We start from the raw sequence: 27122 nt of genomic DNA on the forward strand, positions 1-27122 counted from the left end.
TGTGTAACGGCAGGCAGTGAATGGCATATTCCTTGTAACGGGCCGTGTACTTAATGCTGTAGAATATTCATCATTAAATGCTACTAGGTGGGCTGACATTTACTTCATCTTTATGTGTATAATTCTCTCTGGTAACAGACAAGATCGTTGCCTTCGGACTCAATTATCTTCTGTCTTCGGCTCCACATATCACTTTCTCATGCGATCATTTAATATAAACATATTTTACCCCATACAGATAGTTCCCCTGCTTTTCGGTGGCATAACTTTGTGTCACTGGAAAGTTGGTAGAAATACCTTTTTTGGCGAAAAATTCACTGACCCCCTCTGAAAAGTTTCTGACGGTTGATTAGACGTACGTCTCTCCGCATTTAATGCCCTGAACACGTGTCATCCCACTACTAGAATAATGTAAATTTTCAACGGATATTTTTCACGAAAATATATCAATGGTAATTTCCACCAAAAATTTGACAAAATCAGTGGGAAAGTGGGGACACGAAAACTTTACCAAAATTTCAATAGTTCTCACAAACTCTCAGTGGGGACTGTTTAGCGCCTAAAATCGCCAAATATTTTCTCCACCTATGACAGTGGGAAAATAATTGGAAATTAATTACATAAAATTAAAAAGAATTTCTCAGGAAAAATAATGTCAAACTAAAGAAAGTATATGGAATATTTTTAATATTCCCACACATTCTCTGGGAAAGTAAATATTAGTATATTTTTTATTTTTTGGGAAGAAGGATTTCCCACCTTCTAATTAGGTCGTCCGCTTCTCCCATTCTTCCATTTTTCACAACTGTGTTGAAAATTGGACTTGACCTTTGTAGAAGATTTCATCAGCAGAAATAGGTGAAACTTCAAATTTTGTATTAACAAAAGCAAATTCAAAATCATCATCACCGTTATCATCCTTATCCAGTTCAGTTTTCTCATTCAAAATCTACGCACAACTGAATGTCTCATTATTGTCATTGAAGAAAAATTCGGAATCTGTTTCATCTTCAGTGTTGGATTCTTCGATAACTCTAGCAGCAATTTCGGTGAGATTGGTGTTGGAATTATAATTTGGAGACTTCAGGGACAACATTGGTAAGTCGATCTCTCTTTCTCTTTCTCCTTTCCCCTTTCCCCGATTTGGGGTTCCGCCACTGTCACCTGAAGCTTGAATCTGCTTCACTCCAATTCGTCTGCATGCAAGAAATTATTGGTCAAGAATTGGGTTTGTTAACTCCTTAGGTAACCTATCTGTATACTAGGTGTTCGATGAATTTATTGAAAGAAATTAATTTTTATTGAACTTCTAGATTTTGCTTTTTTTTAAAGTTTGAGTTTGGTTTGTATTTTCTTATGGTTAGACTATATCTGTCTATTCGAAATTTTTATTTTACAAAATGACATTGGATTTTAGAAGTGTTATATGCATCTGAAATGGTATATATAGGGTTTACGAGTTTTGAAGGTTTTGAAGATTTGGGTACTTGAGAAGCTATTTTTTGTTGAATCTTGATTGAGAAGATTGAATTTTTACAATGTGTGTGTGTGTCACTGTTAGTGTGGTATCTATTTTTCTTCTTCTTCTTTTTTTTTTAAAAAAAAACTTCTTTTATGTTAACTTGCTTTTACCTTCACATGACATGTATAAAAATTTGGCTTAGCAAATTTTTAACTGTTTTTACATATTTAATGTATACAAGGTGGTAGAATAAAAAGATAGGAGTATACGTAAGAAGTCATCAGTGTTGATATGAAGCAGATAGAGCTGACACATATTCATATTTATTTGCAATTTGTTCTATTTTTTTTTTGTGGAATACTTCTTTTTACCTTTTGGTGTTCCGTCTATTTGTCAGTGAATACATGCTAAATTTATCTCTGATTTTGTCAGCTATTTTAGCCTTAACTTCTATAGTTTTATACATTTTAGCAGCAGTTAACGTAACTAATAGTATTGATGAAAGGCAGAATTTTTTTTAATAAAATCCTTGCCAAGGATACAAATTTTGAAACAAGGATATTGCAGAAATCATAGATGATGTTATGCACTTATGTAGGTGTCTCGCCCAATTGAGTATATAGTTATCAGCCATAATTATTGCAGTCTCTTCCATACATGTATAATATGGAAGTTTTCATACAATGTGACAAACGAGATGTAGAATCCTAACAATAGATTCTTATAGAGTAAAAGTTGAAGCTTAACAGTTCGACTTATCTCAAATTTGATTATTGTGGAATGTTATTGCTTCTTTATTTTGCTTATTGTTGCTTCTTGTAACAATATTTTTAAAGAACTATTGGGCCCGGGCAACCCCCACTAGTGAATCTATATATGAGACCTTGGATACTATAATATTTGTTTAAGGCTTCCTTTTTATTGTACAAACATTTGGATGAGAAGCCAAGTTAGATTTAATTTTTTTTGTAAAACTTGTTTTGCTAGGTTATCATTTCTTTTCTATAAGGAGATATTGATAAAGTAGGCAGTTAAGCTTATACCCAATATATATACTTTGACCATTAAGAAACTGAAGTAAGTTTTCTATGTGATATTATATTCTAATCCATTTACATGTTATGTTAGTTACTGAGAGACATTGCAGTCTGTTAGAATTTTGTGAATGAGAATTACATCTTTACCAATTCCTTTAATTACTTATATATTTTTTAAGAACCATGATATTGATGCATGATAAGTCTGTTAGAGTCTTTATTTAATTATTATTCTTCCTCACATTGCTCGGTTGATCCGGATGAGTTTGAGGAATTGAATAGGAAGGTAGCGAAGATTACTGAGTTGTATCTTCAAGAAAGGGCTGCAAGGGAAGAAGGGGCAAAGCGAAGAGAGGAAGAAGATAGGTGAAGAGAGGAAGAAGAAAAGCGAAGGGAGGAAGAAATGAGGCAAAAGGACGATGCATTAAAACTTGTCACTAGTGATGTTAAAAGTATCAAATCTCAGATAAACTCCCTCTTAGCATCTGGTGCATTTTTTGTGCCCCATTCTTCAGCATCTGATGATAACTAAGGAGTAGTTTCTTTTATTAGCTTGTCTTGGATGGTACCTGGATGTTGAATATTGAATGTTGGATTTTTTGAGTTTTTGTTCTACTTTCTGATTAGTTGGATATTGATTATGAAATGGATTGATTAGTTGTTGTTTATGAAATAAATTGGATTGTATGTTGAACTTGGTATTTGAATGCGTAATTGTATTTAGTTTTGTATTGTTGGTTGTACTTTCTCTTTGGCATGTGGTGTAGTTCTAAAAACAGATTTGGCCATGAAAATATTTTTCAGATTTTCCACGGATTTCCCACCGACTCCGGGAGCTTTTTGTGCATATTTCTTTCAAGAATTTGAACATTTCCCACTAAATTTCGTGGGAATGTTCATATGTCTATTTCCAGATTGTGAATCTTTCCCACTGCTTTCATGGGTAAAATAAAAAAAAAATCTAAATTATTTTTAATAATTCCCACGGATTCGGAGGAAAACTTAAGAAACTTAAATAATTATATTTTCTTACTTTCCCACGACGTTCGTAGAAAATTACACTAGTGACCCCACCAGGTTCTCGTCAAACCCTCAGTGGGAAACGCCCTGGGAATTACCCACGAATGTCTTGGGAAACTATTTTTCCACCAGCCATTTTCCCACTGAGCGTCTCCCCTGGGAATGTCGTGAGAATATTGAAAGTTCACACAGATTTTCCACCGATTCTTCCGTGGGAAAAGTCTGTGTTTCTAGTAGTGTCCCACAATTTAGCATCACTTTTGTCGGTTATCGAGGTAATTATGGCCACGATTTTAGCCGCCTATACCTTTACTTATACGCATCAACCTCCTTCATTTACACTTCATAACACTCTAAAGTTTCTCAAACTTTCTTTCCTCAACTCATACTTCGTCTTTAACCTTTCTTTAACTTTCTTCTTTGAGAGAAAACCTTCCTTTTGATAAAAAATGGCCTCTTCCTCCAGAAACCCTAGAGCTTCAAAGAACAACGATAAAGCTGATGATGCTGCTCCTCCTACGATGAGCACCATCATCCCAAAGAGTCTAGTCACTACCAAAGATTTTGAAGAGAAGTATCCTTCTGCTCACCTTTGTATGTGGGTTGTTAGCGTATACCCTTCTTCAATCTGTCCTTCCAGTATCCCTAATGTGAAGGAAGACTGCCACTGTCAGAATTTGGACATTATTGCTCCCAATATGGCGGAGCGGATAACCTCACCCAAGAAGATTTTTTAGGTATTTTTATACGTATCCTTTCACTTTGGGAGAGTTCTCTTTGAGTGGAGAGCTTGATGTCGTCATCATGGAGTTCTGCCTCTGCTACCAAGTGTATTTGGCACAAGTAAGTCCTTCCGTGTGGAGGACAATCACTTGTCTTCAGCGCTTGTGCCAGGAGACGGGAGAAGAGGTAACCCTAGCTCGAGTGATGAACCTTTATTCCCCCAAGATCTTCCACGGGTGAATGATAAATTTCAGCAAGCATGGCCACCATGCTCTGCTATCCAGCATGGATGATGACAACTATTGTGGTGGATGGAATGGTTCATTTCAATCGCCACCAGTGATATCATCCCGGCCACGACTCCAGCCTTTACGGAATTATAGAACCGCACTCGTAAGTCTTTCACTTATTTTTTCTTCTGTTAAAGATCATTCCACATCGTTATTGACCATTCGTCTTTTACTTATTTCAGCGACTCGGTGGGTACCACCTAGGGTTAAAGGCTTGGACCAATGGGTCCAAACGTTTTGGGCGTTACTACGCCCAAAACCCGCACGTGGAAAGAATTGTCCCTTATATACGGGTGAGAGGCCAAAATCATAATAAGTCGAACTCATCTTATTCTTACCTTTTCATATAAGGAAGTTGTTTGACCCTTCTCTCCTGTTGAATTCAGGTCTACCCAAAATTTATGGTGGAACTTGCTAACTATCTGAAGCCTTTTGGCTTTAGAAAAAGATAGGGAAAAGATACAAAATCTCTCGGGAGAGTGTTTGTTGAACAATGCTATAGTAGTATTTTTTGTTTGCACTTTTTGTTTCCCAAGCCAATTTTCTTGCTTCCTAGGGCCTCCAAAGGTTGATTCGAGATAAGGAGGAACTTACCTCCGAGCGGGATCAACTTTTGGCCGAGCGGGACCAAACTACTAAACTGAAAGCTAAAGTTGTTGAGGCTGCTATGTTGGAGTCTCGGTTGCAGCAAACCGAGCAAGAAGTAGATACACTTATCCAAGAGATCGCCCCATTGAGGGTTCAATTAGAAGAGGCTAGGGCCAAATGGGCTGAAGTCCATAGTGTCGTTCTTGCTGCATCCGATCGCAAAGCTGCCTCTACTAAAAGATTAAATAATTTGGAGGCAGTCTTGAACTCCAAAACTGAAGAGCTCGCTGATGCGGGAGTGAAGTATGCCCAATTGGAGGGAAAGTATAAGAAGACCATTGAGCATAATAGACTTTTTAGCTCTACTGTCCATGATCTCGATGTCAGCCTCCGGTCTATTAGATCCGCGGGGGAAATTCTTTCTGCCGAGGTTGACCAACTTAAAGAAGAACTCAAGCGCCGAGCGGCTTCCCTCATTGTTGAAAAAATATATGATACGTACATCATGAGGAGAAAAACTTTGGAAGAGGCTAAAGCGGGTGTCATTGACTTTGATGCCAAAATCACTAAAGCCCGTGGGCTGGAGTCAACTGCTAAAGGGGGTCTTCCGGCCAGGCCTGATGCTACCGATTCTTTTAGTTCCAGTTCCGAATTCTCGGGAAATGAAGAGGAATTGGAAGGCAATGATATTGAAGGTCAAAATGATGAAGTCCATGACATCTAGTCGGCGTCGTATCTACCCACTTCTCCTGAGGGCGCGAATGCTTCTCTTTCTCTGGGTTCCGGAGATGTAGCATCTTAGTTTTTGATTTCTTTTTCCAACTTTTGTACTTGTGTATTTTGGCACATTCATTGTAAATAAAAACACTTTTTTACTCAAGTATTGTATTAGTTTTCCTTTCTTCGTAATTTTGTTTAAATATTTATGCAAGTTTGATCTTTGTGTCCTTTTTCATTTTAGTGTTTTGTGCAAGTTTTACTGTTAGCGTCTGATCATGCAAGACTTTGAGTGTATTTTCCCCCGAAAGCATTTGGATTTCGGCCACATGTTCTTCCGAAATCAACCCTTTATCGTGAGGATTTTTATAAGGGAGGGCCCTCTTATGTTTACGGTGCTCTTGAAGAGGACGTCTCTTGTTCATTACGGCACTAGCATTTGAAGTACTTGTTTAACTTTAGAATGACAAAATCAATTCATCGTTCAGACAGGAAATAAGATAGAAATAAAAGGACTTTATTTTATTCCTTCCATTTTCAAAAGTACATAAGCATTCGTTGTTCTAAAAAGAAATTGATATTTCTTGTGGCTAACTTGTACAAATTATTTCTACGGGGCTGGCCACGCAGTCTCGGGTCTCGATGATACAACTATGCTTCCGAATTTCGTATTCTGGTCAAAGCGACAGTCGTTGTTGCCGTATCCTCATATCATTTCCCCCAATGTTTGAATGCGAAGAATACATATTTGAACACCTGAAGTTTTACACCTTCGGGGATTCTACTAGTAAATTGCTAGATAATCTTTAGTTCGGTAAAAAACTTCATTTCCCCTTAGGAATTTATGCTATCGAGCCAAAGATTATCTAACAATCCCCAGTAGCTTGCACTTGTGAACGGTCGGGTAATCTTTGTTCGATAACAAACATAACTTCCCGATAGGAACTTTGCTATCGAGCAAAAGACTATCTAACCACCCCGGAGTGGTTCTTCGCTTGTGTGCCTTGTCACTAAAAGGTCTTATTGCTGCTGTTGAAACTTCCTTCATAGTATGCTTTCCATTGGTGCCTCGTTAAAAACCTTGCCAGAAAACCCAATTGGGACAAAAACTGGACGAAGGGAAAAAGAGTGCAGCACATACTTTCAGTACAGGTGATGTTCACTAGCAATAGTATCTCTTGAGGTGTGCCACGTTCTAGTTACTTGACAACTTTTCTCCATCTTGATTCTCCAACTCGTATGATCCTTACTCGGTGACAACTAAAACCAGATAAAGGCCTTCCTTTGATGGACCTAGCTTCCTTGCATTGAGTTCCCAGGTGTTTTAAGTCACTTTCCTTAAAACCAAGTCTCCCACTTTGAAATAACGGAGGTTGTCTCTTCGATTGTAATATCTTTCTATTCTCTGCTTTTGAGTTGCCATCTTTATATACACCAAGTCCATGCGTTCATCAAGCAGCTCCAAAATGACCAACATTGTTTCATTATTTGTTTCTTCATTTGCCCGGAAGTATCTCAAGGTAGGCTTCCCTACTTCCACCGGGATCAGGGCTTCTGCTCCGTATACAAGGGAGAAAGAAGTCTCTCCCGTGCTCAATTTGGCCGTTGTTCGGTACGCCCATAATTTACTTGGCAGTTCCTCAGGCCATTTGCCTTTAGCTTTTTCCAATCTCTTTTTGAGATTTTGTGTAATCATTTTGTTCGTTGATTCCGCTTGACCATTTGCGCTCGGATGGTATGGCAAAGATGTGATCCTTTTTATTTTCAAGTCCTCAAGGAACTTTGTGACCTTTGCACCTACAAATTGTGGCCCGTTGTCGCATGCTATCTCTTTTGGTATCCCAAGACTGCAATTTATGTTCTCCCATAAGAAATCCACTACTTCACGTTCACCGATCTTTTGATAAGGACCTGCTTCAACCCACTTAGAAAAATAGTCAGTTAAAATCAAAAGAAACCTTACCTTACCAGGGACCGGTGGCAGTGGTCCGATGATATCCGTTTCCTACTTCATGAATGGCCATGGAGACAAAATTGAATGCAATGGTTCTGCTGGTTGATGTACCAATGGTGCGTAGCGTTGACACTTATCGTATATTTGAACAAACGCTTTGCCGTCTTGTTCCATTCGGGGCTAATAGTATCCTGCCATTACCGCTTTTAGTACTAAGGAATCTGTGCCCGAATGATTTCCATAGATCCCTTCGTGGACTTCTCCTATAACATAATTAGCTTCGGAGGCTCCCAAACATTAGGCCAGCGTGCCTTGGAAAGATTTCCTGTACAATTGAACTTCTTTGAAACTATATCACGTTGCTTTAGTGCGTAGCGCCTGGGATGCCTTGGGATCTTTAGGCAACTTTACCTCGTAGTAGCTATCTGCGTCCAGAACCGAGTGCATAAGCTGTACGACCGTACCAAAGTTCGATCCCTTCATTTCAGTTAACGAGCCGAGGTTAGCTAATGCGTCCGATTCTGCATTTTCTTCCCTTGAGATATGCATAATTGACCACTCCCAGAATCGAGCAAGCAGAGCCTGAACCTTCATTACGTATTGCTGCATGTGTTCCTCTTTGGCTTCGAAGATCCCTTAGACCTGATTTACCACCAGTTGGGAGTCATATTTGATTTCTATGACCTCAGAATCTAGTACTCGGGCCAATTCGAACCCTGCAATCAAAGCTTCATACTCCGCATCATTGTTAGTCAGAGGAACCGTTCTTATGGTCTGCCTCAGGGTTTATCCTGAAGGTATGGTTAACACTATGCCACTGGACCTTTTTATGTTGATAGCTTCATCCGTAAATAGGGTCCAAACTCCTGATGTCGATTCTGACACCATCACTACTTCTTTGGTTGGCAAAGGTAACAATCCCGGAATAAAATCGGCCAAAACTTGTGACTTAATCACAGTTCTAGGTTTATATTCTATGTTAAATTCACTCATTTCGACAGCCCATTTAGCTAGCCTACCCCAAAGTTCGGGTTTATGAAGGATATTCTGCAGGGGATAGGTGGTCACCACAGCTATCGGGTGATAATGGAAATCAGGCCTTAGCTTCCGAGCAGCGACTACGAGGGCTAAGGCTAACTTCTCCAAATGTGAGTAGCGAGTTTTTACTCCCATTAAATTCTACTAACGTAATAAATGGAAGATTGCGTACCTTCATCCTCACGGACTAAAATGGCACTTACCACTACCTCCGAGACTGCTAGGTAGATTAACAGTTTTTCGCCTTCCTTCGGCTTCGATAAAAACGGAGGACTTGACAAGTACCTTTTCAGATCCCTCAAAGCCTGCTGACATTCCGGGGTCCATTCGAAGTTATTCTTCTTATTTTTGAGTAACGAGAAGAATTTATGGCATTTCTCTGAAGATCGGGAAATGAACCTGCTCAAAGCAGACAATCTCCCCGTGAGCCTTTGAACCTCTTTTATGCTTGATATCGGTCCAGTATATCTTCGATGGCTTTGATTTTATTGGGGTTAATCTCAATCCCCCTTTGTGACACCAAGAATCCAAGGAACTTGCCGGAGCTGACCCCGAACGCACACTTCTCCGGGTTAAGCTTCATGTTATGCTTCCTTAGGATGTCAAAAGTTTCTTGCAAGGTTTTAAGATGATCACTTGCGTTCAAAGACTTAACAAGCACATCGTCTATATAAACTTTCATGGTTTCCCTATTTATTTTTCAAATATTTTGTTTACGAGCCGCTGATAAGTGGCTCCGGCGATCTTTAGCCCGAAAGGTATCACATTATAGCAATATGTGCCGAAATTCATTATAAAAAAAGTTCTTTCATGATCCTCCAGGGTCATTTTAATTTTGTTGTACCTAAATTAAGCATCGAGGAAACTCATTAACTCATGCCCGACCGTTACATCAATCATTTGATCAATGTTTGGCAATGGGAACGAGTCCTTTGGGCACGCCTTGTTTAAGTCCTTATAGTCTACGCACATGCGAAATTTATTGTTCTTCTGTGAAACTACCACTACGTTAGCTAGCCAGTCTGGATACTTTACCTCTCGGATTGAACCGATATCAAGTAGACGAGTTACCTATTCTTTGATGAATTTGTTTCTGGCCTTGGCAATAGGACATTTTTTCTGTCTTACCGGAGGAATGCTGGGATCCAAGCTTAGCTTGTGTACGACTACTTCGGGTGGGATACCTGTCATATCCGCATGCGACCACGCAAAACAATCGACTTTAAATTTAAGAAATTCAATAAATCCATACCTTAGTTCGGGGTGCAGTCTTGTCCCCAAGTGGAATTTCCCCTCCAAGAACTTTTCGAATAATGCGAATTGCTCAAGCTCTTCCGCTATGGATTTTGTTACGCCCGCCTCTTCTGGTACATGGAAATACCTTGGCACCTAATAAGATTCTGATGCCTCTTCCCTTCGGTTGACTTCACTTGACTCAGGAGCAGGTGCCAATTCCTATAATTGCTATGTCGCATGCTCCTTCCCTTTACTACTGGAGACCGAAATTGCATTCATCTCCCATGCCGCCAGTTGGTCACCTCTTATTTGTTTAATTCTCTTGGGAGTTGGGAATTTCAGCAACTGGCAATATTTCGATGGCACAACCTTCATCTCGTGCAACCATGGTCTTCAAAGGATAATATTATAGCCCATATCACCATCCACCACCTCAAAAAGGGAAGTCTTCATCACCCCTTCGACATTCGTAGGCATCAAGATCTCTCCTTGGGTTTTCACGCTTGCTAGGTTAAACCCGACGAGGAGTTTTGTGGCCCGAATGATGCTTCCGGTGAGCTTGGCTTGCTCCAATACCCTCCATTGTATAATATTGGCCGAATCCCTTGGATCCACCAGAACATGTTTAATTTTAAAATCTAATACATTTCAAGAGATTACCAATGCGTCGTTGTATGGTAGCAACAATCCATCTGCGTCCTCCTCCGCGAAGGTGATGTCGTCTTCAACGACTTCCCGAAGCCTCTTGTTGTGGGTTACTGACACCTTCGTCTTTTTTTCAACCGAGAATTTAACCCCGTTAATCTCGTTTTCCCAAAAAATAATGTTAATCGTCAGGCACGGGGGATATTCTCCTGCTTTAGAGGGCTCCGTGTTGTCACGATTGCGACCATAAGTGTTTTTTAGCCCGGACTTAAAAATTCCCTGAGATGGCCATTTCTCAGCAGTGTCACCAGCTCTTCGCTCAGATGCCGGTAGTCCCCGTTCCGGTGACCGTTTGTCCCGTGGTATTCGCACCACAAATTAGGATCCCTCTCGCTGGGATCAGATCTTATTGGCTTTGGGAACCGTGCTTATTTAATGTTCCTCATAGCCGATACCAACTATACTACACTGACATTGAAGTAATATTATGGAAGTTTGGAGTAGGAAGAATCTCGAGAACCTGGCGTTTCCTTGTCTTGTAACGGCCTGTTATTCCGGCAGCGATCAACTCTTCTATCGGTAAAGAACCTATCTGCCGATCGAAAACCTCTGCCGTGTCCTTTGGCCCGTTCATAGGGCAAAAATCGGCTCCTCGAAGACCGTCGATCTGTGTCGAAATTGTCTTTTGATTTCTCTTTATTCTTCTCCCGGTCCCGACCCTTAACTGACGCAGGAAAACCGAGCTGATCATCCTCAATATTACGCCTCGCATTATTACGTCAATGTTACGCTCCACAATAATTTATTACGATGATGTTACGCTTCACAGTAATTTATTACGACGATGTTATGCTCTACAGTAATTAATTACGATGATGTTGCACTCCGCAGTATTTTGTTACGACGATGTTACACCCTGTAGTATTGTACGTTGAATCTGTCGTAAGATAATTGACATCAGTTCAAGGACAAGATTATTTGGAGATTATAAGTATTATGTAATTTCAAACAAATGATGAGTAAATTCATGAAGGTGAAAGGGTAAACGAATTAAAGAAAATGAGTTTCGTCGAAGTTTGTTATTTTGAGATAAAATACAATCCAAGCTATAATACCCCGTATTTATGGACTAGTGTCATACAAGTTACCACATGACCATGATAGTAAGGTGTATAAGGTATGTTAAGAGTGGGTAGTCTTTTAAGTAATTTGAGATAATTCTTAATCATGTAGGTAATTGGTTAATTATTGGATTAGTGGGAAATTACCAAGTTAATTAAGGAATTGGTAATTAATTAAGATGTTGTGGACAAGCCTAAAATGCTCTCCAACGTGGCAGCAAGATATGGGCCAAATTTGTGACTCTTAAGTTCATTTAGTAAGGTGGCAAAATATGGAGAAGTCTTTTGCCAACAAAGCCATAAAGTGGGGGCCCACAAACCTCCAAGATAATAGATTATTATACACAATTCAAGAGTGAAAAGCTTATAGATGAAGCTGCCGAGAAACCTTGCTCAAATGAATGACTCTTAATTAATATATGATAAAGTGTCATATTTATAGGCTAAGTCATCACCTAAGTGGGCCCCCCACCCACTAAGGTAAAGACTTTTCTAATTCACAAAGAGAGGTGAATTGGAATTAAGCAAAGTAACGGGTGAGGCTTCAACAGAGAATTCATTTTGAATCTCTACAATTCAAAGAAGGCTTCAGCAAAATTCATCCGAAAATTATACTACGAGACTTCTTAGAATAATAGCAACGGAAATTTACGATTCTAAGGGAGTACGGTGCAATCTTTCCCAAGAATATCATACGGATTTTCTCTACTTCAGGTATGTTAAGGCTATCCCTTCTTTCTTTTGGCATGGTCCAAATGATACAAATGAAACAAGCAAAATACACAACTTTCATAAATGACTCTATTCATAGAAATACTAGGGGTATCTATATTCTCGATTTCCCATATGAATTATTATTATATATTTTGTTCATGGGTCTCAGAAAAATACGTATTTGATAAAGTTTATCCGACAGACATTATTTTTATGATATTCCGAGAAATCTTATTAACGTATTTCTTATGCATTTCATGCATTTATACATATACATTGACCCATGACTAGATGGCGTTATATACACGTATATTATATGTATATGGGATATGAGAAAAGATTATGATGTTATATACGCACCACCACCTGATCAGCTGGTATACGTTGATGATTTGCCCACAGTGGCCGAGATGATATGATGGGATGCCCTCAGAGGCTTAATGATGTTATGAACGCATATACCTATGCATGGTATGATATTTATACACATATGCATGACATTATAATATTAAATGATTCACAGAGCTATTCAGATATACATGTTGAGTCTTTTACTCCATGTTTCCCTCATGTCTATTGTTTACTGATTTTCATTCCTTACATACTCGGTACATTATTTGTACTGACGTCCCTTTTGCTTGGGGACGCTGCGTTTCATGCCCGCAGGTCCCGATAGACAGGTTGAGAGTCCTCTAAGTAGGCCATCAGCTCATCGGAAGATGTTGGTGCGCTCAATTTGCTTCGGAGTTGCTTGTTTGGTCAGTATGATTTAGACATGTATTGTTTGGTATGGCGGGGCTCTGTCCCGACCTTTATGATAAGTATGTACTCTTAGAGGCTTGTAGACAGATGTCATATATAAGGATACTTGTATGGCTTTGTAGGCCTATGTTTTGAGTTTCTAAATGATCGTGTTGGCCTTATAGGCCTGTATGTCACGTGTATGGGTTTTTATATCAGATTGGGTAGTCTTATGTCGAGTGTTCTCTCATGTTTTATTTTTGTTACCTCATACGGACCTTCTGGCCCATTTACCCATGTTGATGTAATGAGAAAGATATGTTACGTTGGTACTCGGTTGCATAAGGGCACCGGGTGCCCGTCGCGGCCCATCAGTTTGGGTCGTGACACTCAATCCTTATTTTTGACTCGTACTGATTGTGAACATCCGCCCAAATTGTTGCTTGGAACTCGAGCAAGCTTTCTTTCAACTTCTGGGAAGCATCGGAACTTCTCGGATTCAAACCTCTGGTGAATGCTTCAGCCGCCCATACATCCGGAATGACCGGTAACAATATCCTTTCCTTCTGGAACCGGCTTACAAACTCCCTCAGCAACTCGGACTCTCCTTATGCAATCCTGAATATATCGGCCTTTCGGGCTTGTACCTTTCTGGCCACGGCATGGGCCTTAATGAAAGAATCCGCAAGCATCTCGAAGGAGTCTATGAAATGCTCAAGCAAAGGCGAATACCACGTCAAAGCTCCCTTCGTGAGAGTCTCTCTGAATTTTTTCAGCAAAACTGATTTGATCTTGTGGGTAGCTAAATCGTTCTCCTTCACCGCCATTGTATAGGTGATGATATGCTCTTGAGGATTTAAAGTCCCATCATATTTCGGCACGTCTGGCATTTTAAATAGTTTTGCGATCAATTCTGGTGCCGCACTTGGTTTGTACGATAATTGAGTGTACTTCTTCGAGTCCGACCCTCTCAGCACTGATGGTGCACCCGGAATTTGGTTAATGCGGGCGTTCACTTTCCTCATGAGCAATATGAGTTTGCTTTTGAAGGGATCGCTCTCGTTGTTGTGACCGGATCTGCTTCCCCCGATCCCATCGAAGCCGACCTCACTCCTCGGAATGCTGTTGTCGACCCTCTGCGTTGTTTGATTTGCGAGAGCACCGAGAGGAACTGGACCTCGTCCATTTGCATTATTGGAAGCACCCGATAATACGTGCTTCAACTCTATCATCACCTTATCATGCCATGTGAGATGGCCTAAAATAGCCTCTTGTTGCTCCTATAAGACCCTTACTGCCTCGACGACGTGCTCTTCTTCAGCATCTTCAGGAGTCGCCTCTCGAATGTGTCGCGGGTACCGCCTGCCGTGGATCGGTGTGGCCTTGTTCCCCTCACTGCGGGTATAGCTGATTGAATCCTCGTGCTGAGGCTGATTTCCATGGGCCTCAAGGTTGTGTGTGTTGTTAACACCATTATCTGGCATTTTCTATGATTTTTTGATAAGAACAAATAATCAAACGCGTTAGTAAAAGAGGCAAGGACCAACTTAATTACACAACTGTCTAAGCCCCACGGTGGGCGCCAAACCATTTATCCGTAAAATGGTACAGTTGAATTTATACGTGGTTTATAGACAAGTGAATTAATTTGATCCTAAAATAATAGATGAATTAGACAAAAAATATAATACTTAGCCTTGAGATAGAGATAAAATAACAGAAATAGTAATTTTGGGAGTATGGCTTCCGGGGACAATAGCAATGATATCAGTAAAAAAGAAGATAAAATTATATTGAGCTTTGAATAGAAGGTAGCTTATGTTTGTTAGAAAATTTGTGTCATTTACAATGATAATAGAGCTCACTATTTATAGCTGCACCTAGGGAACAATGTCCTAAGATCGAGCCCTTCTTTAATGTCCATTATGAGAGCCATTGAAGAATGTGTAACGGCAGACAATGAGTGTCATATTCCTTGTAACGGGCCGTGTACTTAATGCTGTAGAATATTCCTCATTAAATGGTACGTGGTGGCAGACATTTATTTCATCTTTATGGGTATCATTCTCTCTGGTAACAGACAAGATCGTTGCCTTCAGACTGAATTATCTTTTGTGTTCGGCTCCATATGTCACTTCCTCATGCGATCATTTAATATAAACATATTTTACCCTATACAAAGATTATTGTCATTTTCGACCTTTTTGTTGCAATATATCAGCACTCATGCAAATGTATCTTCTTTATTCTTGGTTGAATCTCTTTGTTCCCTGTGATTAATCTTATTGATATCAAATTTACGATCCTCCCAGAGATTTATCAAGCCTTGATAGAATTGTTTCATTAGCATACTGTTTCCTTTTAGGCTTGTTTGTTTGTGAGATTGATAAGAGCTTTAATTTTAGCATCTACTGCAGTTCTATAGGTACGTAGAAATGTCATGTCCTTTTTTTAGTAGTTACAGAATTTTATTACCAAAATACTATGTACAGCTCGGACATAAACAAAATCAGAATCCAAAGTTGGACAACAGTCCCAACTTTCCCTACTTCAGAAATCATCAACTAGTCAACTAAGTCTACTTTTTCGGAATTCACCTAAGTTCTAATGGATGTTTAAAAAGGATAAAAAATCAGCTGCTCTAATCTTTTTGCTAGTCTTGGCTTCAAACTCCCTCTGTACATCACCCCTATTTTTTTTGTTTAATCATTTGGTACCCAAAATTAAGTGGTCTGATATATCTAGATTTGTATAGTATGTTAGACTCATAAATAGGAGAAACACTCCCTAATAAGGATTTCGTCATTTTTTTGGACTTGAACTCGAAACCTTTAAAAATTCCTGTGTCTCTAATGCTTACAATTTTCATAAAACTTGAGATGAAGTCACTTATAATCTAAGTTACTCGGACTCTTCATTTTCAGTACCGTACCCGTGTCGACACGATGTGGGTGTGGGTATGGGTGTGGAATCCGTGTCGGATCTGGTCAACCGTTTTTGGGTACTTTGACCAAAATCAACGAAAAAATTTGGGACAGATACAATGAATTTTGAAAATAAATCAAATGCTAGGGTGATATAAAAGAAAATGGAATACCTTGTATATATAAATTTCTATGTCAGTCCTTTTCCTTTTATTTCCTTGTAAAATTTTACTCTTGTTCAATATTTTCTCCTTCTCGGAATACCTTGTAAGTTTTTCACATAATGTCTCATAATTTAGACATATTTTTATAACTCTATTTTTAAATAATTGAATTATTTTTAGCCGAATCCCCGCACCCGTATCCGTACCTGAATTTGTATCCCCGAATCTTCATATTTAGATCATGAAGAATCTGACCTCTAGATCCGCACTCATATCGAACACCCGCATCCGAGTCCGAGCAACTTAACTTATAATATCCAACCATCTACCATGTTTGACCAGTCTTCTTTGTATTGCAAGAATTCTACCTTTATTAATTAGGTAATCATTTTAGTAGATGGACTCTCGTCACGTATCTTGGTACTTGGCGGCGAAGTGCATCAATAATCATTTTTAAGCCCGCTATAAAATATATCTACAATTTATAATATATTTAAAGATTAGTCAATTCACCCAAATTTCAGGACTAAGTATTCTGAATTTGGAAATTTAGGACTTAGTATCCTGAATTTTTGAACTGTTAATTTGAAATCTGAATTTCTGAACCATTAATCTAAAATTTAGGACATAAGATTCGAACTTCAGGACACAAAATTTTTATACTTTAGGACACAATGTCCTGAATTTCTGAACTACTAATTTAAAGTTCAGTACATAAGATTCGAAATTCTGGACACAATTTTCGAACTTTAGGACACAATGTCCTGAAGTTTGAGGTTTAAACTCTAGAACGTTGTGTCCTGAAATTTAAACGAAATTGACTAATCTTTAAATACATTACAAACTATGAATATATTTTAAATAGCATGCTTAAAAGTAGCTACCTGACGTCATTTCCACATACTTGGTCTTGTATGATCCGTTGTAACTTGATCAATACACAGAACAGAGGACGGCCCAAACAGGCTCTAAAAGTGTTCTCTGAGATTATGTAAAATTAATAATACCCCTATTTTTGAAAAGTTAGTAAATATTAAAAATCAGTGTAGAAGATTAAAAAGTGACAACTTGATTGGCTTTTGTTGCTTTGTTTGCACAAGTGATATTTTAAAGAATAAGATCAACTTTAGGAAATGATAACACCATTTCTTTAATCAACAGTAAGATAATCTGATCTAAGATTTCTTGGAAATATTTTGGGGAAACTGTTGGTATTTGACAGAGAGCTGACCATCTTTTCTTTAATTAAAGTAAAACAGGCAATCATTATCTTGTGAAGACTTTCACATTCTAGAAGATAATAAGAGCTATCTTATAACACATGGAATTAATTTGTTGTCGGTTTATAAAAAGAAGGTTTTATATTAATCTGTGATCACTTTTTACTACTACGTACACTGATGCTGTTTAATTACTCCCCAAAAGTTTTCAAAGATTGTCAAGTACTGGTAGCTTGTTGAAATTAAAGGCAAAATGAGGTAGAAACCTTTAACTTTTTCCCTCAATATATAGCATATAAACTTTTCCATCAAATTTTGATTTAATCCACTCCAACTTTTGAAACAAGTCTCTTATATACAATTTGCTAGAGCTTTTGTTTTAATGACTGTTAAACTTTTTTGAGAAGCCAAATGAGATTTCTTAAACAGGGACTTTCTTATCACTATTGTCTAATAGCACTATGTTAGACTCTAGCTTTAACAATAACGGGAAGCAAAGTAGTAGTAGTAGTTTTATTTTTTGGGTAACTAATCTGATAGTATTCCTTTTTAAACACCAAAAACAAAAAAAGAAAATCGAAGAACGTCGTCTATTATTCAGCTCATGATTCTTCATATAATCATATGCAAATTTTGACATTGTTAATTTGAAGGTGATATATTCGTTCTATTGTGAGTATCAAATTTAAATTTAATTTCTAACCAAGAAATAATTGCAAGATTGATGCTTAGAAAAGCAACCCCTTCCATGGCCATGACCACCTCCCCCCCCCCCACCCCCCATTGGGCTGAGTTTAAAATTATACTAGTCTAAAAAAGTTCCAATTAGTCTCATAATTCATGGAACTCTTGTCCTAATTACTAAGATTATCGTATTGTTGTTTAAGATTAATGTAATTGTTCGAGTCGTGAAAGCAATTATTAATGCTTGCATTAGGGTAAACTGTCTATATCACATCTGTTAGGTGCAACCTCTCCCATGTGTAAACGCGAAATACTTTGTGCACCGAATTGCCCCATTATCGTAATTGTTCATTTTTTTGGGCACATATAAAAAATTGTGATCCTCGAGTATAAGAGTATTATAAAGTAGGCAAGCTGACCTTTTATTTTCTCCAAAAGATAATTAAGACACGTGTGCTTAGTATTTAGGAGAAAAAGACGAACAACAAATGCACTATAGTATAACCAATCTCTAATTTCAGATGCACAAAATAAGAAACGAGGGTCGTCGAAAAACAAGTACTGGAATTTCTTTAAAAAGTATAACAATAACAACAACCCACTATAATCTCACTAGTGGGGTCTGGGGAGGGTAGTGTATACGCAGACCTTATCCCTACCCTGGGGTAGAGAGGCTGTTTCCAATAGACCCTCGGCATCCTTCTCCCCAAGAACTCCCACCTTGCTCTTGGGGTGACTCGAACTTACAACTTCTTGGTTGGAAGTGGAGGACGCTTACTATCAGACTTTAAAAAGTATGAATAAATTAAAAGTTTGATTAGTGGTAAAGAAATTTTAAATAAGTATTTAATTAGGTTAAGCTTTTAGTGCGTGCAAAGGTCGCGACGCATATGGACAACCAAGGGATGACTGGACGTGGAGGATGACGATAAGAGGCTGGTGATTAAGATTAAGATGTTGATGATTATTGAGTAGTGACGAGTTTTAATATTGACAAGCCATTACTAGAAAACTGTCTAAATTCGTTCAAAGCATATCGATCGAAATTGGTCGGAATAAAAAACCGACCGATATCAGTCGAAAACAAAGGAAATTGATCGAAAAATTCAATTAACAAATTGTACATAAATATACCACAGTCGGTCGGAAAACGTGGTCAACAACAAAGAAAGTTTACTTTATCTAACACAGTTAAAAATTTCGACCAACGACGGTCAGAAAATGATCAATCTTTGACCAAAGCCTGGTCACACTTGCATACTATCTACCAAAGAAAAGATTAATTAAAATATTTATAGAATACCGACCGATGTCGGTCGAAAATTCCAATTTATTCTTTCCCACCCAGGATCAATTATTTTTTTCGATAATAAAAAATTATTTTTAATATAATTATAAAAATTTAATTAAAATATTTATAGAATACCAAACGATATCGGTCGAAAATTCTAATTTATTATTTCCTGCCCAAGATCAATGTCGGTCGGACTTGCACCCACGGTTATAACTATGTCTAAGAATTTTGTGAATGGTTATAAATTTCACACCGAGGAATGCTCCAAGTATAAAAACAAAAAAAGCAATAACAATGGGGTGTGTGTTAAAAGTGGTGAAGGCAATCGGGATGGGAAAAATGGTTATTATGATGTGATCAAAGAGATTCTAGAATTATCATATTCAGGTTAGCCAAATAAGATCACATTTTTTCGATGCAAGTGGTTTGACCCAATACCTACAAGAGGTACAAATGTACACTCGCAGTACAACATAATTGAGGTTAATAAAAAGAGGGAGTATGACCGCTATGATCCTTTTATAATTACAAAAAATGTTAGGCAAGTGTATTATGCTCCATATCCATTGCGGAGGGATAAGGTTGATTAGTTGGTTGTAATCAAAACTAAGCCTCTTGGTAGGGTGAAAGTTGAGAATGTGTTAGATGTTGCTTACCAAAACGATACCTCAAGTGTTAACCAAATGGTGGATGATCAATTAGAAAATGACTTGGAGCATCCTCAACATATATTAGAAGAAGTTGATATGGAGAAAATAACAATCATAGAAAATGAGGACGAAGAATTACCTGATGAAAATGAAATAAGTGAAGAGAAAGAATTTTCGGACGAGGAAGGATATTTCGAAGACGACTAGCATGTTAGTTTTTTCAAGTGCTCTCAACTTATATAGATTTATATTCTCAATTCTAACATTTTCTTTAATTTATGCAGATGATTGGTAGGGGAAGAGGTAGGTCTAGGAAGGATAAGAGGCCTATTGATCATGAGGATAGTGCTACACCATCGCTTCCTTCCACTTCACACTTGCATCCCTCCGCTGCTGATGGCCGACAGCAAACTTCTAGGCACACATCTTGTCCACCACATCCATCTACTCATCAGACTACTTATCATTCGCCCTCCCAGCAGTATTCTTACCATTCTCCACCATAGGGCTATACCACGCTTCCTCCACATAATTCTACATATAGTTACATGGGTACACCGAGTCAGCAGTCACAGAGCCATGTGATTATACGCCCGTCATCTGCTCCATTTGCTTCACCACCAGCTGGATAGTATCCATCTAGATTACAGCCACCGGATCGCAGCAGGGGTCTGGATCTCAGTAGTTGTCTGGATCGCAACAGGGATCTAGATCGCATCAGGGGTCTAGATTGCATCCATCTTCATCAGCGACCTCGTCTCCCTCTCCATGGAGTTCGTCTCCTAGTATTTCTAGATTTCGCCTTCAGGATAGTAGGGCTGAGCTAGATGCCTCCCCTTCTAGGCACGCTTCAGATTCACCGGAGGATGATAATCCAGAGAAAGTGTGGTATGATCGTTATCATAGGATGATCATCAGGCTTGAGGGCAATTGGTATGATTTATTTATTACTTCTTTGTTTTTGCTGAATTATAATAGCTAGTCTTGTTTATTTAATGTAATTGCTATGTTGCAGGTTCATACCTAGTCATCAGACTACAAAGATAGTCACAGAAACTCTTGGCCGGTTGTATGATGCACCCTATACGACTTGGAGTGAATTTCTACCGAAGCTCGTGGAGCAAATTTTTAACCCATTTAAGGTTTTAATATAATTTTTATCTACTTAAGCATTATATAAATAATATTTTTATCTAACATTACACATTTTATTTTCAGACTAAGTGCGCCTTGGAGAACCGGCATAACAGTGTCATTCTTGTAAATTTTGAGTTTCAATGCAGTAAGAGACTACCTAATTTCTTCTGTGTTGCTCCGAAGAAGAGCAAGAAGCCTTCATGGGTTCTACCGCATTTATGGGAGGATTTGCTAAGGCAGTGGGCCACTGAAAAATTTAAGAAGAAGAGTGAACAGAGAAATAATGCCCGAGCATCTGAGAAGGGTGGCTCCTTGAACTGTGTGGGTGTAAGGAGCATGGGGATTGCGAGGAGACTACTCGTAATTCCTTAAAATATTTAAATCTATTTTTATCGAATTATATTTGTATATTTTAATTTAGTTAACATATTTTATTATATTTATAGGAAAATAAATATGTGAGGAATATGACTCATGATGAGTTCTTCATGGAGACTCATATCCTGAAGAAGAAGGCACCGACAGATCCAACTAGATGGGTCGAGGACCGGGCGAAGACTACATATGTAAGTTTCATAACTACTATAATAAATTAATGTTTATAATATTATATAGTTAATAATTTTCTACCTTCTAAATAAAGGGTCGTTACAAGACTACTGTGGAGAAGTACACTCAAAGCTTGCCACCGAATGAGCAAGGCGAGAGACCTTCCATTTCAGACGAAGAAGCGCAGAAGATATGGTTGGATGCTATCGGTGGTGCTAAAGAGGGGATAGCATACGGCCTTCCATAGAGATCCTTTCGGCGTTGCAAGGTATAGGGACTTCCGCCTAGGGCTAGGTACTTGATAGGTCGACTCTCTCGACTATGGAGAAGATCGCTGATGGTAGGCTAGAAACATGTGTTTTAGTCGTAGTATTGTACTCTAATTACTGTATTTTATATGTGTTTGGGCTTAAATGATAGTGAATTATACTTATTATGTATTTTATGCCTGATAGGAAATGATTCTGAGTTATTTAGGTAGTTTGGAGCAAAATCGAACAAGTTGGAGCTTTGAAATCTGAGTAGAAGCCCAAGAAATTAAGCCGGGATCACGTTCGGAGGTCGAGGGCCAAGTCTGAATAGTAAAAAGTGAACACATGAATTTGCTCTAAGAAAAAGCCACTACCGCATCGCATGGGGCACGGTGCGGCTCGACAATGCAAAAGTGGTATGACAAGCAAAGTTCAAGCTCTCTGGATTTCCTCACTAGCGCTCCATATAGGGCGGCGCGGTGTGCGACACGGCTGTGTAAAATCGTCAGAGTGATTTTCAAGTTCGGTTGGGAAAGGATAGTTTCATCCGGACTTGTTTCTACACGGTATAAATACACCAAAAATACGATTTTAAAGACACTTTTGACCTACGAGAGATTGTAGAACCAACAAAGGCAACTCAAGAATTCATCAATACTATAACCTGTAATCTGTGCAATACATGAGTTTGTATCGAATCATTAGAATTGATGCTTTCTTTGTTCTTAAACTTATTTGAGATGTATTACTCCATTGTTATGGAGTAATATTCATTAGGGTGTTGACAGATATGGTGTTTCGATAACTTGATTAGGTATTTAATTCTTGATAATTGTTAGAATTAATTGTTGGAGCTTTAATTTATATTGTGAGTTATTTATTGTTTTGCTTAATCGAAAGAGGAGTTTGAATTTGAATTTCTTCATATCTTATGCTCTAGTTTAAATTCGTGATTCAAATAGGTAACCGAAAGAGCCTTTTGAATTGTTAATCGAACTAGAAAATAGGAAAATATTCGTGAGAAGTTACCCTTTTGATCATAACCATCATTTGATTGTTGCAATTGTTTACCGTGCTTCAATTGGATTAATTACTGAATTAACGTTTAATCAAAAGAGGAACATTAACTTTAAGTGCAATCTGACTATCGGTTGAATTTGTGAGAATCAACCGTATTATAGAGTGAATTAACTCAAGAATTAGATCCCGAGTCAGTTATCTTTCACCTATCTAGTCAAATACCCTTATCCCGCTCATTGATATTTCTTTGTTGCTCATCTACTGTCTTTTGTGATCAATTGTTATTTGCTTAATTTTTAGTAGTTCACCGTAGTAACAGTTATCAAATCAAGTATTAATTTTCCTCGGTAGTAATCAACTGGAGATTATTCGAACACTGTTTAAATCTAATCCATGTGAAGACAATAATAAATCTATATTATCTTTGACCAGCGAGCAATAATTTTGTGCTGTGTTTTGCGCTCGTCAATCGCAAAGCTGTCAGCAGAGCTTGGAGAGGCAAAGGCTAGAGAAGAAAAGAGAGAGAAACAATTTGACACCCTTCAAGGCCATCTAGAAAAGAGGGACGAACAATTTAGTGTCCATCAAGGTCAGCTGGCCAATCTTCTTGCTAGTGGTGCTTTTCTGATTCTCCGGTCTCGTAAGTCTTCCCCAGATACTAATCCTTCTCGTCGTGATCCTTCAAGCCATACCGACGATGAAGCTTCTAGTAGTAAGATGGAGATAATGTAGTACAAAATACTCATTGAATGATGTTTGAACTTTTAACTTGTGAAACGTTTTGTTGTTGGATATTTTGAAACTCTATAAATATTGTTAATATAGTTTTTATAGTTGTTATTGTTGTTATTGTTATTATTATTGGTTGAATGACAACAATGTAATGCTGCCATTATAGGTGATTGGTTGTTCGCAGGTGGTGCAACTATAAAACAACTGTATTCTGCCAAATATTTACCTAGAAAACTGACCGCATACCGACCAAAGTCCGTCAGAAATGTTAAAATAAAATTTCTAGAAATTTAAAATTACCGACCGACTTCGGTCGAAATTTTTTATTTTAAATATTTTAATAATACCGACCGATTTCAGTCGGAAATGAACAATTTTTTAAAAATAAATAATTAAGATTCCGACCGATTTCGGTCGGAAATGAACAATTTTAAAAATAATAATAATTAAGATTCCGACTGATATCGGTCGCTAATTTAAAAATATTTTTAGGAATTACGACCGAATTCGGTCAGTAAATTTGGAATGTGTCAGATTATTTGGTTAAAGTGCGTTGAAAATTACCGACCGACTTCGGTCGAAAATATCGATTGTCTGCGGTCGCCTCATGTTAGCGACCATTGTTGTTTCGATGAATTAAAGTCGGTCGAAAATCGGTCGATTTTTATTCGATTCTGACCGATTTCGGTCGGTTTATCTGGACGCCTTTTGACAGTTTTCTAGTAGTGAGCTATCCATGAATGTCCCTAGAACAACTTATAGTATTTTCACTAATATATAAACAATAGTAATATATAACACAATAATTCTCAGCGTGAACAAACTCCATCAGTGTGAGTTTGCTTACATTATTGTCGGTCCCAAATCCGGCTAAAGTAGGAGACTTATGGTAGGCCGACAACCTACGTAAAATTGTCAAATCTCACGTCATTATAAATCTTCATAATATAGTTATCCCAACTTATTTACGATTGAAGCATGATTATGTACTTGTCTTGTTAATCCTTACCATGAACATAAGAGGCAAAGCTCAAATCGTAAAAGAATTCCTCAAAATTTAGGTTTAGTTGCAAATTTCTTAATAGTTTATGTGTCAATAGAAGTCCCAAGTAAGTAATGAGCTTGATGTCCTAATTAAGAACCTATGATTTACATGGTCTCTTGCGGGTGCTCAAGTACCCTTTATCTTTGATCAAATTTAGTAAATTTGTATAGATAATTATAAAAAAAATTAGATAAATATTGAGTAAGCACCCACGACTAAACTCCTTTTTCCTATTCTTTCAGATGATTTTAAAATCTTAGATCCGACGCTGTATCAGTCGATACTCATTGGTAACAGATAGCTTATTAGTTTTACCTGTTGTAAACTTTAATTCCTTTGTTAATCAAAGCAGTAATATATCAATAAGTCTATAAATTTTTTATGAAGTACTTGTATTTTGATTGGATTGCTGGCTTTACATTTCTTTCATTGCATCAGCTAGCAGAATTGTTAAACAAATAGAAATATTTTTCACATTTCTGGACCAGGATAGCTTATATATAGATCAACATGGGGCAATACGAAATATTTATCATACCTGACTTCTACACATTTTCCTTTTACCTATTAATCACTTTTCACTAATTATACTAATCAATCTTCAACATAACAACATTCCCTAATGTTGAAAATGTAATTAAGAATATAAAAATATGATCTCTCTAACAATTACTTGAACGAATGATCAGATATATCAACACCAATTAATCAAATTTGAAACACTATTTATTATTTGGCTGAAATTAGCAATTAATTGAGCATCTCATTTAGCATATACATGCCAAAATTAATTGAGCATCTCATTTAGCAATCAAATTTCTGTTTGTTTCAGCTTAGTCCTGTTGTCGCATCGATCAAAAAAAGAAAACAAAATGAAGTTTTCTTGACATCATGATACACGCAATTATTATTATTATTTAACTTTTTTTGGATAAATGGGAGCTGAGTTTCAACAATTTCTATAAGAAAAGTTAGAATATCAAGAAAAGCTAAAAAAGTATTTGAATAGTCCAGTGGTGGAGCAAACTTATGCTAAGTGTCAATTAGCATCCCTTTGCCGGAACTTACGGTTCAAAAATTTATTTTTACGTATATATATTATATTTTTACTCCCTTTTTTTCTGTATTTATTTTTTAATATTTTGACATCCTAATAAAATTCTGATTCCGGACACTGGCGAAGAAACCTTGGCATAAGAGTGTCATCTGACACCGTTTTACTAGAAAAAATTCACTAAATATGTGCATGAATAACAATTTTTGTAAAAATAATGTGTATATACTACAATAAACAGACACATCTTGAAAATAATAAAATGAAAAATCAATTTGAAACTTGAAAAAAAGTTTTATAATCCCAAAATCAAAGATCCATATTCACATACTAGCCGAATTGTAATAAAGCTAGCGGGGTTAATTATAATGGTAACTACCTGGCCCTTCGATTCTGAAACCATACTTCCACTTGTCGAGGACGTAAACTTAATCGTGTCGCTAGATTTCGCTTTTGCTTCTGAAAATTTGAATTTAAAATTAAAAAGGGTCAAATTTAGAATATTTCAAACATTTATGAACAAGAGAAAAAAAAAAAAGAGAGGTTAAAGATGACTTACAGAATTAAGAGTACTGTGCTCTTTGAAGCTATCTTCTAAAACGGCAGATTGCTCCTTAGTAAGTCTAAGTTTCTTCCTCGTACCAAACTCATGATCTTCATCTTGTTCCTGATCAACATCGTCTAACTTTGGAGAAATAATTACTTTGTTCGTATCCAATTCTACTTCTTCTTCAAAACTAGCATCTCTTTCCCTTTTGATACTTGAGTTAGAAAATGAAGAAACTGCAGCACTTATTACCGACGAATTAACTGCTGAAGATGATAAGCAAAGAGTTAAAGAAGGGAAAGGATTAATATCTAATTCTTGATCTTGGTTTGATTTTCTCTTAGGAGTAGTAGATTCTCCTGATGATCCTAATAAGCTTAGACTTAGCCTTGTGTTGCAGATCATTTTTTAGGATTTGAGTGAAATGAATTACTAATATTTTACACGGTGGTATTGTTAATATATAAGGAAGGTTTTGAGGTTTATGTGTCTAGTTGAGAGGAGAAAAAGCATCGGATTTCTTTTGGAAAGGAGTGCTTGGAAAAAGATGATTAATTATTAATTA

The 27122-nt window shown here is 37.5% G+C and overlaps 1 protein-coding gene and 1 long non-coding RNA gene across 5 annotated transcripts; one reads left to right on the plus strand and one right to left on the minus strand.

The window, feature by feature from the left end:
* Window positions 1-705: 705 nt before the first annotated feature.
* On the minus strand, window positions 706-27122 carry LOC104094158 (homeobox-leucine zipper protein HAT22-like). Of its 3 annotated transcripts, none has more exons than XM_009600031.4 (3): window positions 26570-27122; window positions 26390-26469; window positions 706-1196 (listed from the first exon to the last, which is right to left on the minus strand). In XM_009600031.4, exons 1-3 carry the CDS (start codon window positions 26960-26962, stop codon window positions 950-952), a joined length of 720 nt encoding a protein of 239 aa, XP_009598326.1. In that variant the 5' UTR covers window positions 26963-27122; the 3' UTR covers window positions 706-949. The 3 variants fall into 3 exon arrangements, with proteins under 3 accessions (XP_009598326.1, XP_033511555.1, XP_070056261.1); XM_033655664.2 differs by lacking the exon at window positions 706-1196 and adding an exon at window positions 23576-23858 and having other exon boundaries at window positions 26570-27113; XM_070200160.1 differs by lacking the exon at window positions 706-1196 and adding an exon at window positions 25672-25795 and having other exon boundaries at window positions 26570-27104.
* Window positions 961-3114, plus strand: LOC138909077 (uncharacterized). Of its 2 annotated transcripts, none has more exons than XR_011415590.1 (3): window positions 961-1098; window positions 2450-2539; window positions 2765-3114. It is a non-coding gene; the product is annotated as an uncharacterized lncRNA (long non-coding RNA). The 2 variants fall into 2 exon arrangements; XR_011415591.1 differs by having other exon boundaries at window positions 2782-3114.

Source organism: Nicotiana tomentosiformis, chromosome 4 (assembly GCF_000390325.3).
Source record: "Nicotiana tomentosiformis chromosome 4, ASM39032v3, whole genome shotgun sequence".
In the NCBI taxonomy this organism is placed as follows: domain Eukaryota; kingdom Viridiplantae; phylum Streptophyta; class Magnoliopsida; order Solanales; family Solanaceae; genus Nicotiana; species Nicotiana tomentosiformis.